Genomic DNA, 17,792 nt, shown 5'->3' on the forward strand with positions numbered 1-17,792 from the left:
GTCAAGAATATTCTTATTAGTTTACGTGTTAATTGAGACTATATTTCTTAATTTTTAACCCCTTCGATCTTGTTTGGTGTTTTTAAAATAAATAAAAAATCAAGGGTTTAGGTGATAAATTACGAGTGTGTTTTCCTTTATGGGAATAGGTGTGCTTTTACGTTGTCAAAAATCCCTCGAACCACGGTCTAGAATAGTTAAAAAATGACATGGTTTTAATTGTTAAAATATTATTTTGCTTGGAAAATGATAATCTTGAGAAATCTTCAATAGGATGTTTTGCTTGCAAAAAATGAATTAATTTCTTTCTCCTAGAATCATAATTAAATATTAAATATATTATTTACACATGTCAGCCAATTATTGGTTTATTTGAAAAAAATACATGTATTTTAAATTTAGTATAGAATAATATAAATTATATCATAGAACCTTACATAACAATTTAAATTATTGGCTGAGATGGTTATTTGACATGGTATCAAAGCTTTAATAACCAAGCGGTCGTGAGTTTGAATCTCAATCCCTATCTATTTGATAAAAAAATTTAAAACAAGGTAATGTAGATTTATACAAGTTTCAAGTTCAAAGAGCTTTTATTTAAAAAATATATTAGAAAATAATATAAATTATATCTAAAATTTCATATTACAACTTAAACTATTAGGTTAAAAAAGTTATTTAACAAAATCACCCCGTTGTTATATAATTGCATAGATTTTTATAAAAGTCTCGATGTTAATCACACGATATCATTAAAACAAATTCCACATGCGAGATAATTTTTTATATTTACATAGGATCTGTAATTAACATCTAATAGTTAATTTATAAAATACATTAAAAATGATTTTTCAACAAAAATTCACGAAAATAAAAACTTTGCGACAAAACCATGACTTCTTCTCTTTTGTTTACCGATTTGGTGTAGTTTTGTTCCAAATCTTGATTTTCGTTGATATTAAAAGGACTGAACCATTCCCCATTTCTAAAAATCTTCGAGGAACCAGCCTTTTTTATTTTTATTTTATATTATTCACCTTACAATTAATGTGATTTATTTATTTAAAAAACAATTTATTTAGTGATACAGATTCTATAGGAATATAAAAAAACACCTTATGAATAAAGTATTCAATATATCACATCTGCTTGCATAGTTAATGATGAAACTTAATAAAAAAATAATTACTGAATTAATTTGACAAATTAAAAAAAGAGAGAGTTAATTGAACAGATTCAAAGAGCATAAAAAATAACTGATCAAATTAAAAACATAAAATAAAAATAAATAACCGACACAAATATAAATTAAAAACAATTATATAATCTTCACGTTAAAAGGTTTTTGCAATTAAATATTTGCATATAATTTTAGCACTGTAATGATACGAACACGGTGTAAATATTTGTTAATGTATGAGTACTCACTATTGTTTTTACCCACAACGGTCTATTTCCATCCGGTGATAGTTTCCATCCGGTGATAGTTTATTTGTAGTGATTAATTTTTAAAATATTTATGGTTTAAAATAATATATTTTTTTATTTTTTAAATTTTATTTTTAATATAATATATTAAGAAAAATAAAAATTTTAAATGTTTTAAAAAAAACATGGTTGCGCCTAAATATTGCCGAGGAGTATTTATTGGGTTGTATATGAATTTGTTTGGAAGTATTATTATAGTTGTTTTTAAAAGTGTTTTTTACTTGAAACTATTGATATTTTTTTATTTTTAAAAAATTATTTTTTATTATTAATATATCAAAATGATTTAAAAATATTAATTAAAAAAAAAAAAAAATACAAAAACAAGGGTTGTGACTTGCGAGGCAGAGGACAATCATTTTTTTGCCCGTTTTCATATCCTTGAAATGAACCATTGATTTTTGTAGCTAGCACTCAATCTCATCCACATATCCACTGGATATCACACGTACCCCACTAACCAGATTAACATATCCAACGTGGCCCAATAACAAATCCCAAGCAAGTCTCCTTAACCAATAACAATCCATATTTGGATTTTGCCTATATCCCTCCCTGCGATATTACCTGTACTGACCTCAATTTCTCCATCACCCATTCTCACAAACGCAACTCCACACTTGTTCACGGATTCTAAGAGAATGGCCACCAATACATTGATGAGCTGCGGCATTGCCACCGCTTTCCCTTCACTTCTCTCATCTTCAAAGTCAAAATTCGCCTCTTCAATTCCACTTCCCAGTGTCAATGGCACCTCTCGTGTCACCATGTCTGCTGACTGGATGCCCGGCCAGCCTCGTCCACCTTACCTCGATGGCTCAGCCCCCGGGTAGATGCCGCTACTATATGATAGCTTCATGGACTATTAATTGAAACCTTGGTTTATTATTGTTATCATTTAATAATGTTACGCAGCATGTGTGTTATTCTGTGAACATTTTTGCTGATGAGTTTGTCGGGCTGGTGCGTTGCAGTGACTTTGGGTTCGACCCACTTCGGCTGGGCGAGGTCCCTGAGAATCTGGAGAGATACAAGGAGTCCGAACTCATTCACTGTAGATGGGCTATGCTCGCTGTTGTAAGTCTTTTATTAATTTCAGTTGTCTTTTACTTTCCATGTTTCAAGCTATCCATCAGTTGAGCTGCTGAAGTTGTATGATATGGTATGATACAGTCTAGAAATGGAAATAAGAAGCTACGTAAAGAAATGAATCCTTAATTTTGATGTGGTTATCTGTGTTAGAAAAAGTGTTTTTGCAGATGCTAAGATGCTAAACCATGGTCCAAATCTCAGTGGAGTATAGGTTTACTCTTAACTAAATTGATTTGAATTCATTTTGCAGCCAGGAATTCTGGTACCAGAGGCCCTGGGTCTGGGCAACTGGGTAAAAGCTCAAGAGTGGGCTGCAACTCCAGGTGGCCAAGCTACTTACCTGGGCCAGCCAGTTCCATGGGGAACCCTCCCTGTCATTCTGGCCATTGAATTCGTTGCCATTGCCTTTGTTGAGCACCAACGTAGCATGGAGAAAGACACGGAGAAGAAGAAGTACCCTGGTGGTGCCTTTGACCCTCTAGGATACTCCAAGGACCCTCAGAAGTTCGAGGAATACAAAGTCAAGGAAATTAAGAATGGTAATCTCACAATCTTGGCATATGGTTGTGTACGTACTTGTATTATTATTAGTATTAATCCAATATGCATTTGATGTTGCAGGCCGTCTAGCGCTGTTGGCATTTGTTGGGATCTGTGTGCAACAAACAGCTTATCCTGGTACTGGACCATTGGAGAACTTGGCAACTCACCTGGCTGACCCATGGCACAACAACATCGGGGACGTTCTCATCCCTAGATCGGTCTCGCCTTGAAAAATCAAATATTGTATTGCTTATCTACTGTAACCATCTGCAATGAAACAGGATTCCATTATCTTTCTGGTCTGTGTAAATTTAGAAGTAACTTTCTGTGGTGCCTTGAAATCTTTTGAAAATTATACTGCCCTGTACCCTTATACCACCCATCCATCTTGCCCTAATTTATCTCTTATTCAGAGCATTAACGCGAATCCTCCATGCATCACCTTTTCTTAACAGCTCAATAATCTGAATTTATCAAGAAACCGAAGCATCTTTCACTATGGAGTGGATATCCAATACAGGGGACAATTGTTTTCCCTCATAGATTTTGCCAGCTTTTGCTAACCAGTGAGCTATCACGTTTCCTAATCTATTAATTAATAGTTGTTAGAATTTTTAGGTTGAGCTATCATTGATTCAGTAAATTCGTGATTTAGGCCTAGACTGTATTTTAGGTTGAGATTGCTAATCTCGGAATTTTTAGTTGACCTGATTTAAACTCAGTCAGAGGAACCCTCGGATCTATCTCCCATGAAGTATATGCTTCGCCATGCAAGATCATCCTTGCAGCAATTTACGAGTCAGTAACAACAAAAGAGAAGGGGATCGCTCTTTTACCTGCCATGGTCGCGAAGTATAATAAAGCAAGGAGCTTTTGTTAGCAAAGAGAACTCTCTCTCCCAAAACTGCAAAGAAAACTTTATGATTGTACAGTGAAGTGTTGTGAATGGTTTTATATATATTAAATCGAAATCCAGTGTTTAAAAATTTATTCAATCTTAACTAATCTGGTCAAGTCGGTTCATCTATTAAAAGATAAAATTATTTTAGTAATGGTGTAATTTATAAACAAAGACTCCAATTTAAAATCTTGTTTAAAAAAACATGTATAAAAATACTGAACCGACCCATAAATATGGATTATACAGAAACAGAGAAGTTCAAGTTGCCTTGGCTTGTAATGAAGACATTGAGAAATCGGGATAGTGTAGAAAAATTGCTTTACTTTTGTGTTCTCGTATTTTATGTTCATAGAATCTAATTACTTTAATTTAATTTAAATGAATGTAATTTAGTGTGTAACAAAAATTACAATAACTTAGCTACTAATTATTTTATTTCTCTCACCTAACCTAAATTATTGAATATAAAACCAGTTGTGGGACCTGAACATCTTGCTCCCTAGAAACCCGGGAGGAATATGATTAACACATGATAAAGATAGCAGCAACTTAATTCGTAATTGTTTTATTTTTTCTCCTAATTAAAATCATCGAATTCAAAATCAATGATTGGATTGGGTGTATGATTAGTCATGTTTCTAATGTTCCAAGTCGATAATTTAGCATTAATAAACTCCTTTAACAAAAATAATTAATGTCCATGATTTGCTAATAAATGTGGGATATTGTTTTTTTAGGTTTGGATCCATGATATCGATGTCTAGTACATGATAAAAAGTGTAACAACTTCATATTTAATTAGTTTATTTTTTTTACCTAATCTAAATTATCAAGTTTAAGATTTTTCCAAAAACATATGAAATGATTCAAATATAAAAAAAACATTGATGTTTATTAAATGATAAAAGTTATGACAATTTAAATTTTATTTTTATTTTATTAATATAAACATCTAGATTAACTTATGTGTATTTCAACTAAAATTAATGATTATATTAATCTTCATAATTATCTGATCACATAGAGATAATTATTTTTTTCTTTCACCTATCTACTTCACTATTATCTTCTTCGAACGGGAAGTGTAAACAATTAATACCTTAGAAACACCAAGGCTTTACCCAAATAAAACCAAGAAGACAAAAGCCTAGGGCCCAAGGGGCTGGCCCAATGACCTTACCTAGCAACCAGCCCACATGTATTACAAGAGACTGAGAGAGTACAAAACAATTCACCGCATCCTCGTTGCCACCCGTAAACGACAGACAGGATATCACTGGAGCCGCAGTAGCTTCAAACATTAACCTGATGAATCAATTTGAGTTTAGTAACTAAATCTTCAAACACTCGGAAGCTAAGTATATGGTAAAAGACGGAAATGCTAAAAGCGAAGAAGCTCCAATTGGGTTTCTTGGCTTTTGAGCTTCTTTTTTTTTTTTCCTTTTAAATACTATAAAATTTCGGTATTTGGTAACAATGCTAATCTTGCAAAATGTTTTTTTTTTTAAATAAAATTTATATCCATTGAAACGAGTGGATTCTACCACTGGTGCCCCCAAAAAAGAAGAAAACAAAGGTGCAAAAGCCCTTGAATTGCTCTAAGTTTCATGTGCAAAGAGTATAATGAAATACAATTTGTAATTTGTTTATTTGTTAACACCAGAGACGATGCCTACTGTCTCCATTTACCAAATCTTCCTTTGATCCCCTCATTAATTTGATTCTATAATTAACTTGTCAAACACATTTTGCCAGTTCAGGTACGGACGTCCTCCACGCCAATTCAATCAACTTGCTGTATTTTTCATTAATTAACTTCGTCAGTACCCTCCTCTTTCTCAAGTACTCTCCTGGCCTAATGCCTGCATACTGGATCGGTTTCTGAGCAAGGAGTCATGATGCTGTAGCCATTTTAGCAGGCCTTCAGAAGACTAGAATGTTCTTTATGCCATGACTTGTTATTCTTGTCGAATCATTTCAAGGAGTAGAAGAAAGCATTGAATCCAGATAAAGATCGTTGCTCTGGCTAAAATATCTTGTAGTTTGATTTTAGATTTGGATTTTCTGGTGGCACAATCTATTGGATGTTAGGAAACATGTGTATAGATCAGTGCATTTTCTTTAAAAGAATTGTTGTTTGCCCTAACAAAATTATGGAGCTCGTTTATGCAGAAAATTCCTTATGCTTTGTGCTTAGAGGCACAACTCTCCATTAACAAGGAATGATTAAATCTTGTCTGTCAACATATAAAAGACAGGGGAAATTAAAGAAACCAAATCAGAGAAAGATACGGAGATAGTGTCTAGATAATATGCTGTCTAATTCTTTAAAGTCCACTTTGGCTTGTAGCGGACATGGAGACAGAAAACCAGACTTCTATGGGCCGACAGTGGCCGGTGTCATCTCCCTTGGACACAGCCTGTTCTGGTCAAGCTTTCATGTCAGACCCTCTCTTGCTTCATACAACTCGCTCGCTCATGGCGATTCGGGCTCATCACCCATTTAGTTCTAAGGGATTTCCTGCACTACCTTTCTACAGACAAGTAGCCCTTGTCAGGTCATACAGTAACATCCTTAGTTACTACTATTCAAAACAAGTCGGCTGCTAGTTCTTACTACATTTTGTTGACGAGGTTTAACTATAGACAATGACAAACGATCGAGGAAGAGAATCCAATGACGAGCACCTTATTTTTTATTTGCTGGCTTGTTAGAATGCTCACCGAACCTTCAACTACACGGTCAAAAATAGTTCTGCCTTCCAGCATTTTTGTAAACGAAACTGATAACTTATCAATTTAAAACTTATAAATCTAATGACCGGTAATCCAACTAATATTTTCGTTTAGATTAGTTTTTACTTCAAATTATTATTATTATTTTACCGGAACAATACTTTCATTTATTTTTTTACAAAATTATAATTTTAATCGATGAAATCGTGACCTGGGCCTTAAGCTGAATTAATTTCTTAAAACTATGTTTTCACAATACCAATACAATATTACTAAACATAATAAGAAAAAAATCTAAGAGGTTTGAAGGGAAAAAGTGAGCAAATTAAAGAAAAAGGTCACAGTCACAAGTTAGATTGGATAGTAAATGGTGAAATAGTAAAATAAGCTAAATCGAATCCAACTGAGCCCAAGTAGAGGAGTCAACCCCGCTAGAAAAGAGAAGCCAGCTAACCCTGTGATTTTAAATTACAGTTACTGAATTAACTACCTGTACTTTTCAGTCAGCCACTCACCACTTTGACTTGTAACTGTCTGAATCTCAACTCTTCCATTAAAAAATGGCCAAAACCCACACCCCTCCCATTACAAAACAGCCCCAAACCAGCATTTCGTAGCCCATGAGATATCCACACTTGGTTATCTAAGAAGCCATTAACCAGTAGACATGGTAATCCAAAGATGTCTGTCTGGTTCAGTCATTACCATAACCGTTTTTCTGCTTCTACTAGTGTTGCCGGTCAATGTATTGGGGTATGGATCACTTGGTCCAATAGCAGCTGCATTCGGCGAAAATGGGTTCTTTTGTGCTATTGATGCCGGTGGAAAGCAAGAGATCATATGCTGGGACAAAGGTGACAACTTTTCAGTTTCAACATCGACAGCATATTTCAGCTCTCTTCCAGCAATGGCCTCTCTCTCTGGCGGTGAAGAGTTTATTTGTGGAATCACATCCAACAATTCTCAAGCATTTTGCTTTAACTTGTCAAATCCGGGTAACAATCTTGTCCCACAAAGTTTCCAATACAATTCTTATTCACAAATCGCTTCAGGCAAGTATCATGCTTGTGCTATTAAAGGATCTTACTTTTCTAGTGTAGAATATGGAAACGTGGATTGTTGGGAGTTTAATCAGACATCATTTGATTCGTTTCATAATTCTTATATTGATAGTCTTGTTTTTAGAAGGATTGCTTCTGGTGATGGGTTTAGTTGTGGTGTTATCAAGGAAGGTGGTTTGGTCTGTTGGGGACCCAGATCAGCTAATTTGGGAGTCTCAGCTGTTTCCGGTGAATTTGAGATTTTAGCGTCAGGAAGGGGTTCTGTTTGTGGTGTTTCTAATGTATCTAGTGAAGTAGAGTGCTGGGGTGATTCTAATGAGCTTGGTTCCCTGCCAGTTGGAACTCGATTCGTAGGTTTATCGGCTGGAGCACGCCACTTTTGTGGGGTTCGCGAGGATAATCATGAAGTTGAGTGTTGGGGGAATATTGATCTGGCTTCGATTCCAAAAGGTTCGGGGTTTATGGCTATTGCTTCATCAGATTATGCTACTTGCGGGGTTAGAGAAGTTGACCTAGTTCTCGATTGCTGGGGAGTTCATGGGAAGTCCTTGCCAGATTACAGCCCCCCTTTGCAGCTGTGTAGTCCTGGTGTGTGTTGGCCTAGTTCGTGTGGTCATGGAAAGTTTGCATTCAATGCAAGCCTTCTCAATGAGCCAGAATTGACCAATTTATGTGTCAGGAAGGACTTGAGAATCTGCTTGCCTTGTGGGACAAATTGTTCCGAAGGTTATTTCCCTTCCAGTACCTGTAGTGAGAATGCTGATAGAATCTGCACTGCTTGCTCTCTTTGCCAGAACAGCTCCTGCTGGGATGTTTGCGGACTTCGTTCTTCGTCAGGGCTTAAGCTGCAGGAGCAAGACATAAAGAAATTAGTCATCATCATTGGCTCATCGGTGTCGGGTTCCGTGCTAATTTTAATAGTCTGGTGTTGCATTCCCCGGATTTTCAAAACGAAAGATGATCAGAATATAAAATACCAGCGCAGTTTTTGCATAGGCAAGAAGGTGGTGGAGGCTGAGCCTGACCCCAATCCAGAGCCCCCCCTCTCAATAAGCATGTGTATTGGTGAGACGCAAGTGTTCCGGCTTTCAGAATTGAAAGATGCGACACATGGATTCAAGGAGTTCAGTGAGCTTGGCAGAGGGAGCTTTGGTTTTGTTTACAAGGCTATCCTGACTGATGGAAGGCAAGTAGCTGTCAAGAGGGCTAATGCTGCCACCATAATCCACACGAACAGCCGAGAATTTGAAGCAGAATTAGAGATTTTATGCACTGTAAGGCACAGTAATATAGTGAACTTGCTGGGTTACTGTGCTGAAATGGGGGAGAGATTGCTAGTTTACGAGTACATGCCTCATGGCACACTTCATGACCATCTCCATGGGGAACTCTCTCCTTTAGATTGGAACTTGAGGTTGAAGTTATCTTTGCAGGCTGCAAGAGGACTTGAGTACCTTCACAATGAGGTTGCACCACCCATAGTTCATCGGGATGTGAAGGCTTCAAACATTCTGCTGGACTCTGAGTGGGTGGCCAGAATTGCAGATTTTGGGATGGTAAGTGCTAATGACAGGGATGTAAATGGAGATGTGGAAAGTGATGTATATAATTTTGGCATTGTTCTGCTGGGGATGTTAACCGGAAGGAAGGCATACGATAGAGATTACGAACCTCCAGGCATTGTTGAGTGGGCATTGCCTTTGATGAGGAGGGGCAGGGCAGCTGCCATTATCGACCGGAATGTACCTCTACCAAGAAATGTGGAACCTCTCCTTAAACTTGCTGACGTAGCCGAGCTTACTTTGAGGGAAAATCCCGTTGAGCGTCCCAACATGTCTAATGTGGCAACTTTGTTGGAGCTGATTGTGAAGTTGGATTGATATTCTAATCAAATTCAATCACTAATCCAGAGCTTTGCGAGGAACATTTTCAATGAGTGCTTGTCTATTGCAGTGAATATTTTCTGTAAACATTGTGTTTTACATGTCTAATTCTTTCTCCTTTTCACAAAGTGAAGGAGATGGCTTACTGTTGTTATAAGATTTTGCAATTTTCCATCCATTAAAAAGTTCTTCGATGGTTTCTCACGTCTTGTTGCAAGAAGCTTAGATTGCCACCATTTTACATGGCAAGGCTCGTTTCTAAAAGCTAAAAAATCACGGAGGTCACAAGATTCAATCACTTCTACCATATGTTCAAATCACCTAGCCACCAATGGCTGTTGGTGCTGGAGACAAGCAGCAGTCTGCAACTTCACCGTCTTGTATAATATTTATAGGGCATTTATTTAAGTTGGTGCTTAGTAGTGGTGGAGTTTGGACTCGGAGGAGAGCACAAAAAGGATTTTAACATGTATCATGAGAAACACTTTTTTCAAGTTTTTGTTTATTTTAAGATATATAGTGTCATTCAGTGTAGCAAAAGTGGGGGTTAAAAAAACACGTGAACAGCAGGATTCGAACCTGCGCGGGCAGAGCCCACATGATTTCTAGTCATGCCCGATAACCACTCCGGCATGTCCACTTGATTTCTTCTTGATGAGAGTATTTAAATAATAATACTATAATATCCCCCATATAACTTTCCCTTTTGGTTTATAAGTTTTAAGCATAACTGCTACTTCTTTATGTGTCTGTGGGCTTTTTCACGCATATATTTGGGCTAAAAACAGGAGAGATCTAAACATGGTCGGTTTTTAGTTTTCAGTTTCGAAACATCAGCTCCATTTTGCCTGCTGTTGCTGGTTTGCTAGAGTTGAGTGAGAGTTGTGACATTGCTTCTTCTTTTTTATGCGATTAATTTTTGAAACATAAATTGTTTAATCTATGCGTAGAGAACATTTTCACTTCTAAATATATATATAAAAAAAGAAATTCTAATTTTTGAACTTGAACGGATACTGTTTTCATGGTCCCTTGGTTCTTGAATTGTTCGAGCTTTCGTATTCACACATGCGTGTAAGTAACCTTTATACTGTACATGGACGTAGTCATTTGTTTTCTTTCCACCGGAAAGAGAGAAAGAGATAGCAGTCTAGCTAGTCTAACCACAACTATATGAATACGAAAGCTCGAACAATTCAAGATCCAATAATGGACATTTCCAGATCCCAATCGTTTTCCTCCTGGGGATATCTATCAATGGGCATTTCCTTTTCACCCTTTGTCTTGATGTTCTTGAAAAATATCATTGAATGTTATCTCTTTATATTCAAATTATCAAAACTCAAACACAATATATATAGAGAGGGTGCGCCAAACACGCATCTTGTCTTGATTAATTCAGGGATGTGCTCGTTCCCAGCTTGCTGCTTATCACGAATTCAAACCATGTACTGGAAGTCATGATAAGAAAGACTCGTCTCATGTAATTTTTAATTTTGATTGATTCAAAATTAAAAGATAAACTTAAGAACATGATGCTTCCGCAGGAGAGTTTAAATCTTAAAATGTATAAAATATTGGATTTAGAATTAACTGTAAAATTAAGAATATGAATGCTTATATTTCCTTCCTTTCATGAAAGGATTTGGATATAAATTCTCAAATCTCCTATAGATTTTATTTGGATGTCAAATGAAGAAATTAATATGTTGCCATAAATATCACCTCACTAATACGTACCGTCCCATTTTCCCTTCGCAGCGCAATTAAATACAGAGCAAAGACAACAGATTTATTTAGCCACTGGATGACTAGAATAATGTCTGCCTTGTGACAACAATTACGTTCTGCAGTGATGGTGACGTCGCCCCCTCGAATGAGGGACAGCAGGGCTTCAAGTGAATTTCATGTCCATATATATAATGCATATGATGTTCCTATGAATCGGATATATGCTACCGTTTGCTCATTATATCTTTTGACCCCACCTAGTATTTTTTGTTTTTCATCTTTTTTTTGAGGGGTTAATACCTTCTTATAGTTAATTTGGTAGAGCCTTTTTTCCTTTGAAACCCTTGTCACCACCAAATTAAAACTAGGGTTCGCACATAAGTTCAATAACATACACACATTGAGAGAGAGAAGAAGCTTACAAAACTAAAATATTTTTCTCGAGAAATTGCAACAGTTTAGAGGATTCCGCAATACAGTTTATGCAAATATAGTTAAATTAGGTTAATATAATATAGTAGTAGTGGTTGTTAAAGAGAAGGGTTTAGAGTAGAATCTAACATTGAAATATATATGTATGTATACAAACAGGTAGCGAAAGGGAGAAGAGATATTCATGAGACCCATAAATTTCTTACAAGAGAGATTCCCGATCTTGTTGGTTCCGACACTATCCATAATAAAGTGATGAATAAAGATTTTTCCCTCATGATGATACCTCACCGATAATATAAGAGTTTATCCAAACTCTTAAATATCTACAATTATGATTTATTTTTAATTATATTTACTCCCTCAAATAATAGATTGTACAATTAAAAATTATAATCTCTATAACTCAACCAATAATATTTAGGATAATTGAATATGTGTAATTGTAATGAGTATAAGGTTTATACTCTTGTGCTAGAATATAAAGATTTAATTTAGCATAATTTAGAGTATGATAGGATTAATGGTTTCTAGCTGATTTTTCTTTTGGAATAGCTTTTATATCATATATGTTTATAATCTCTCTTTAATTTTGCATAAAATTTATATATATATGTTTTTAAAAGAAACTAGTCGTTGAAATGCCTTTGATGACTAAAATGATCAACTAATTCAAATAACCATATTATTTGGTCGACTGTTCCTGCAAAATTTATAGGTGTTCATTACTAATGAACAATAACCGACTAGTTTACTTGATACGTTTAAGTAATTGACTGGTTTAGCTTAAAAATCAATTTTAATAATCTCAAACCTGATAAAACTTAAACAATTAAATATCAAAACAATGATATTTATGCCTGCAATATTCCAGACGAGGAAGAAAAAAACACAGAGAGAGCAAAAAATCGAGGAAAAAGGAAGTGATGCATGAGCAAATTATTTTACATGTGTACGTAACAGTGTAAGGATTAATGTGTCTGCTAAGAAATAAGTCAACAAAACAAATTTCTAGACGCCTTTGTTATTTGACTTTTGCATCTTTGTGGCCAGGGACCCAGGCTTCTGTTAAGTGCATATCAGCCTCCTATTCCCTATTGTTTATTCACTGGCCGACATTCTGGTATCATGCGTTTAAGAGCGTGTTTGGCAATAATTAAGCCCTTTAATTTCGGACATAAATTTTACTCTGTTTTTATTAATTAGATATGTAACATCCCATGTTAAGAGAAAAATGTCAAGAGTCAAGATATATTAAGATAATTAATTAATACCTAATTTTACAGGACATGTTTTAGAACCTGTAAATTAAAAAAAACAAAATTATGAGGCGTGAAAGATGAAAGTTGGGTAGAGCCAAGCCATTACAAATAATATTTTGCAAGAAAAAATGGCTCGGACCTTACAGGATATGTACCAAAATTAAATTTTTCTTCTAGAAAATCTAGAGAAATATCTTCAATCTAAAAATATTTTTCAAGAAATACTTCTACTCGCACCACCTTTGGAATATTCATGGTCTCCGTGAAGCAGAATTAATCAAATGTTCTTTCAGATAAGATTTACTTTTAGTCAACTCCCAAATCTCACGTAAAAAGCAGATTAAGTTCCTCATTAATTTATAAAGCAGGCCCCGAATTCATCTACTTGGGTTAATCTGAAGATTCAAACCACCCGTACAAGTCCTCACCGCTACTACTTGGGGCGTTGGAAGGGATCCCGGCCGGCGGGATCATGTCCATAACAGTGTATCTTTAGTATTGATTCCTTTGCTGAACTGACAAATTGTGTAATAGTTAAAAGAATTAAAGAACAAAGATTTAGATATTAATTTAGTTTAAAGGTGTGTTTGGAAACGCAGTGCAAACCTTGAAATTTGATTTGTTTACTTAATTTTTTTTGTTTTTATATTATTTTTGATAGGTTAATATAAAAAAAATATTAAAATAAAAAAATATTATTTTAATATATTTTTAAATAAAAAATATATTGAACCGCAATTACTACTATATTTTCAAACACATTCAAAAGTCTACTGGGGATGCAATTAGTGTATGATTTATATTGTGATGTAGAGTGTTTTTTAAATATATTTTAATGAAAAATATATAAAAAAATATTTTATTTTATTTTTAACATCAATACTTGTAATTTTTAAAAGTATTTATTGTCGTAATTTAATTTAAAAACATGTTGTGAAAAAGTAATTTTAAAAGCATGTTGTGATGACTGTGATTTTTTACTTTATAAGCACGAGGATAAACCATGAAAAAAAATTGGAGTAGAAATTAAAAAATGAAGGTTACTTAATTCGGAGACCAAGACCGGCTGGATCTTCTATTGAATCCAAAAAGAAAAAAATCAGATGACTTTGTAGACACAATTTTGTGTACCTGAAATTAAATAAGCACACGTGTACAAATATATAATTTTATTAAATATATGAATGGGTACAATCTCTATGTAATATATTCTATCAAAAGAATATGGCAATCCTCTGATTCTTCCCTTGGATTTGATGTATGGTGACTTGATTTATTTGAGTAATCAAGCCAAGATTTGTGCTTTGCAAGAACACGAATTTGGGCGTGTATTGCGAAGCGAGATGTTGTGATTTGATGCTTTGAAGAGTACCTTGATTTGTCTTCAAAGTGTTATTGAAGAACTCTTATGGGGCGTTTTGGCTTGATCCAACAGAGCTTCGTTCTTGTTAAACTTCAAGCGTAGATGAAGGAGGCTTGAGAACTCTTTGAGAGAGAGCTTCCTTGCTTGAAGAGAGAGAGAGAGAGAGAGTCTTGAAGAAAATTTGTATCTCCTCTGGAATCCCCTCCCTTTAGGTTGAGGCCCTCTATTTATAGAGATCTGTAGGGGCTCTCAGGTCCTTTTCCAATGCCACGTGGCATAATTTTATTGGTTGGTCTTTATTGATGGAATCTTGACTTTATGACAAGATATCTTGAATATCTCATCTCAAGTGTCAACTTTTCATTGGTCAAGAAATATTTGAAGGCTCATTTGTTTTCCATGTCATTTATTTCAATTTTATTTTATTCTTTATTTTAAAGAATAAAATAACACATGGTGAAATTTGATTGGTGGAAAATTTGTGTTTCTACAGATGCCCCCTCGAGACAAGTTCACTTACTTTTGGAACAAGTGGGCATGTCTCGAAAAATATGGTTGTGAGGGTTTTATATTTCCGACTAAAATTTGATTTGATCATATTAGATTTTCACAATAAACAGATAAATCTTATTGTGAAAATAAAATATAATAATCAAAAAATTGAAAATTTATGGATCAATCTTGATTGAGATTTATCAGATAAACATGATAGAATATTCAGGTCCAATTGCTCATTTGAAACTGCTGCATATGCAGGGCTAGACAAAATTTATCTTTATACCCGAATAGCAACAAACACTTTGACCGGGCTGCATGATTTTTTTCTTTTCACTGAAAATGGTCACTGTAGCATCTTGTTTTAAAGATCTCGTTATTCTGAATCCAATAACGCAATCTGTTTGTGATTCCGAGTAGCGGTTAACAAGTTATGAATGATGAAAGTTGCAACTCCCTTTTCTCAATGCTTTGGGAACCGTGCCCCCATCCTTAATTAATTTCAACCTTTTGGAAGAATGTCCAGAGAGCAAAATAACTTTGCAACGTAAATTGCTTTGTGTAATTGACTTTCTTTTCTAAATAAATTGTCCAACGTGAATTAATTACTAAGAAAGAGACCAACACAATTTCTTGTACTGGAAGCCGACTTTGCTTGCTCTCACAGAATAAGAAAAGACTTTGTTTTAGATTAGGAAAGAGTCACTGAGGTGGCTATAAAAGAACATTACATTGCTCTTTTCTTGTTACCCACCACGCAGCACTTCATGTTGCTTTTTTTTTTTTAACCGCGTAGCATCCACCAAGTAACCAAACGTCTTGCTTCAAAATCAATATCTAACTTGATGCTTTGCGAAGATTGTGTCAATATCTACGGGCAGAATTGGTGATATCATTAAACCGAGTGTGGTACTGCTCAAGTTTGGATTTAATTAACGGTGCAGCCTCAACCTAGCAATACTTCTGTTTCTTCACTAACAGTGCAGCCTCCACTTAGCAGCTCAGCATCATCGACGGTCTTAGCAGGTAGGCATAACTCTTCAGTATTTGTTTTACAACCGCAAGTCCTTTATATATATATATATATATATATATATATATTCAGGACACAATTCTGAGTTTGTGCAGGTGAAGTGAGCTTTAAACTTCTAACCAAAGCTCATGATGATAGTAATTCAAACTCCTCTCTTTTATAAAATGCATTTGCATCGTCTTCCTATTTTTTTGACCGCATGGAGAAGAGTGAAATTATGCATGGCCTAGAATAAAGCAAAAAAAAAGGAGTGATTGCTCAGCGAAATATTTCCAACAATTTGCCTAGTCTTAAGAGCTGACATGGAAAACTTGACAATCCGCAGTCCTCTATTCGTTGAATTACATAGTGACGCAGTGAAACTGCATTCGGCCATGTGTTATTTTATCTGCCATGGTTGAATTACATGGAGACGCAGAGACGGTGACTGCTCAGTGACTAGAAAGCAACTATTTTCTTTATGTTGACAGTAAAGGTGAACTCTAGATGCCGCAGCGACAACAACAGTTTTTTTTTTTTTGAACTTCACCTTAGCAGGCTCCGGACAAGTTGTTTCAAGACTGTTGTTATCTAGATGAAAGAAATCCTTTCAAATCCTTGGAGCACTGCAGAGTTTCTTGATGGCACATCCAAAGAGAGAGCTTGTACTGGATTGACATATTGTTGACATGCGTGTGTTAACCAAAAGCAACCCTTATCTGTTTCTGCAACTGCATGATGGATGGTGCAAACTTGTTATTGAAATAGACTTGACTAAGCCTGATTGAGTTATTGGTGTGCCTACCTGTTTCCATTAATTAACATCTATTCTTATTGCAGGGTTGCAGGTTTCTTTGGGTGATCTGAATTCTCTTGCCGTAATACTTTACAAGCATTGGTGCTTGACGAGTTGCTCCTTAAAGGTCACGGTTGCTGTTTTTTTTTTTTTCATCAATTTTGGCCAATCATATATTTCTTAACATTGGAGCATCACTTTTCTTTGGCTCTTGATCAAGGTAAGTTCTTATTCTCTACCTTTTTTTTTTTTCAAATATGCATCTAATTCATGCATTTTTATATGTCTTCCTTTTCTTTTTAGATGGTGCTTTTCAGGAATTCTTCTTCTTCTACTAAAAGATTCTTAGTGATTGATGAGAAGTATCGTCGGACAAGCCTTCACGTATATGAACCTGCCATTGGTCCATTTGCTAAGAAGCGGTCTTCCGAAAGCATCAAGCATTTGACTTCCTGGTCATTGGAGACTTCTTATGAACTTTATGGTCATGGTGGTTTGCCTCAATCAGTTTTACAACTTCAATCCTCCTTTCCACATTCAACAACTTTTCTAGCTGATCTGCCGTCATTAGACTATCATAAACGTGATGGAAATGCTACTTGCAAGGATTATTTCCCAATCTCCGATGCACTTGAGTATACTCCCAAGTATTGGGAATGGACAGAAGATATTTTGAAACATTACGAGCCAATCCTCGAGAGGGCACATATTCGAGACACTATTTTTGCATCCCTTTTTACCTATGACTGGCAGATGAATGTTATCCTTTCTTTTTATAACCATTGGAATCCTGCTACCAACACGCTATCTACCCCGAATGGCGAGGAGTCTATATCTCTTTGGGAGCTAAAATCATGTAGCGGCCTTCCTATTTTTTGGCACTTTTTATGATGAAGTCATCCCTTCTGCTGATGAACTTAATGAAGCTGACAAGAAAGGACGTTCTTTTCTTCCAAAGAGCTGCAAGTACCTATTCATCGCCTTTCATAAAGAA

The 17,792-nt window shown here is 35.2% G+C and overlaps 2 protein-coding genes and 1 non-coding gene across 3 annotated transcripts; 2 read left to right on the top strand and 1 right to left on the bottom strand.

Annotated features, from left to right (window-relative positions):
- The first annotated feature begins 2,064 nt into the window (after positions 1-2,064).
- LOC118059967 (chlorophyll a-b binding protein 6, chloroplastic) lies at positions 2,065-3,423 on the top strand. The gene is made up of 4 exons (XM_035073031.2): positions 2,065-2,320; positions 2,466-2,568; positions 2,834-3,122; positions 3,205-3,423. The coding sequence occupies exons 1-4, from the start codon at positions 2,133-2,135 to the stop codon at positions 3,354-3,356; spliced, it is 732 nt and encodes a 243-aa protein (XP_034928922.1). The 5' UTR covers positions 2,065-2,132; the 3' UTR covers positions 3,357-3,423.
- A 3,908-nt stretch (positions 3,424-7,331) lies between these two features.
- Positions 7,332-9,906, top strand: LOC118059966 (serine/threonine-protein kinase-like protein CCR2). The gene has a single exon (XM_035073030.1). It carries the CDS (start codon positions 7,431-7,433, stop codon positions 9,702-9,704), a length of 2,274 nt encoding a protein of 757 aa, XP_034928921.1. The 5' UTR covers positions 7,332-7,430; the 3' UTR covers positions 9,705-9,906.
- Positions 9,907-10,265: 359 nt separating this feature from the next.
- On the bottom strand, positions 10,266-10,347 carry TRNAS-AGA (transfer RNA serine (anticodon AGA)). Its single transcript has one exon. It is a non-coding gene; the product is annotated as a tRNA-Ser (tRNA).
- Positions 10,348-17,792: the final 7,445 nt, after the last annotated feature.

The sequence above is a fragment of the Populus alba genome, chromosome 10, assembly GCF_005239225.2.
Source record: "Populus alba chromosome 10, ASM523922v2, whole genome shotgun sequence".
Classification (NCBI taxonomy): Eukaryota; Viridiplantae; Streptophyta; class Magnoliopsida; order Malpighiales; family Salicaceae; genus Populus; species Populus alba.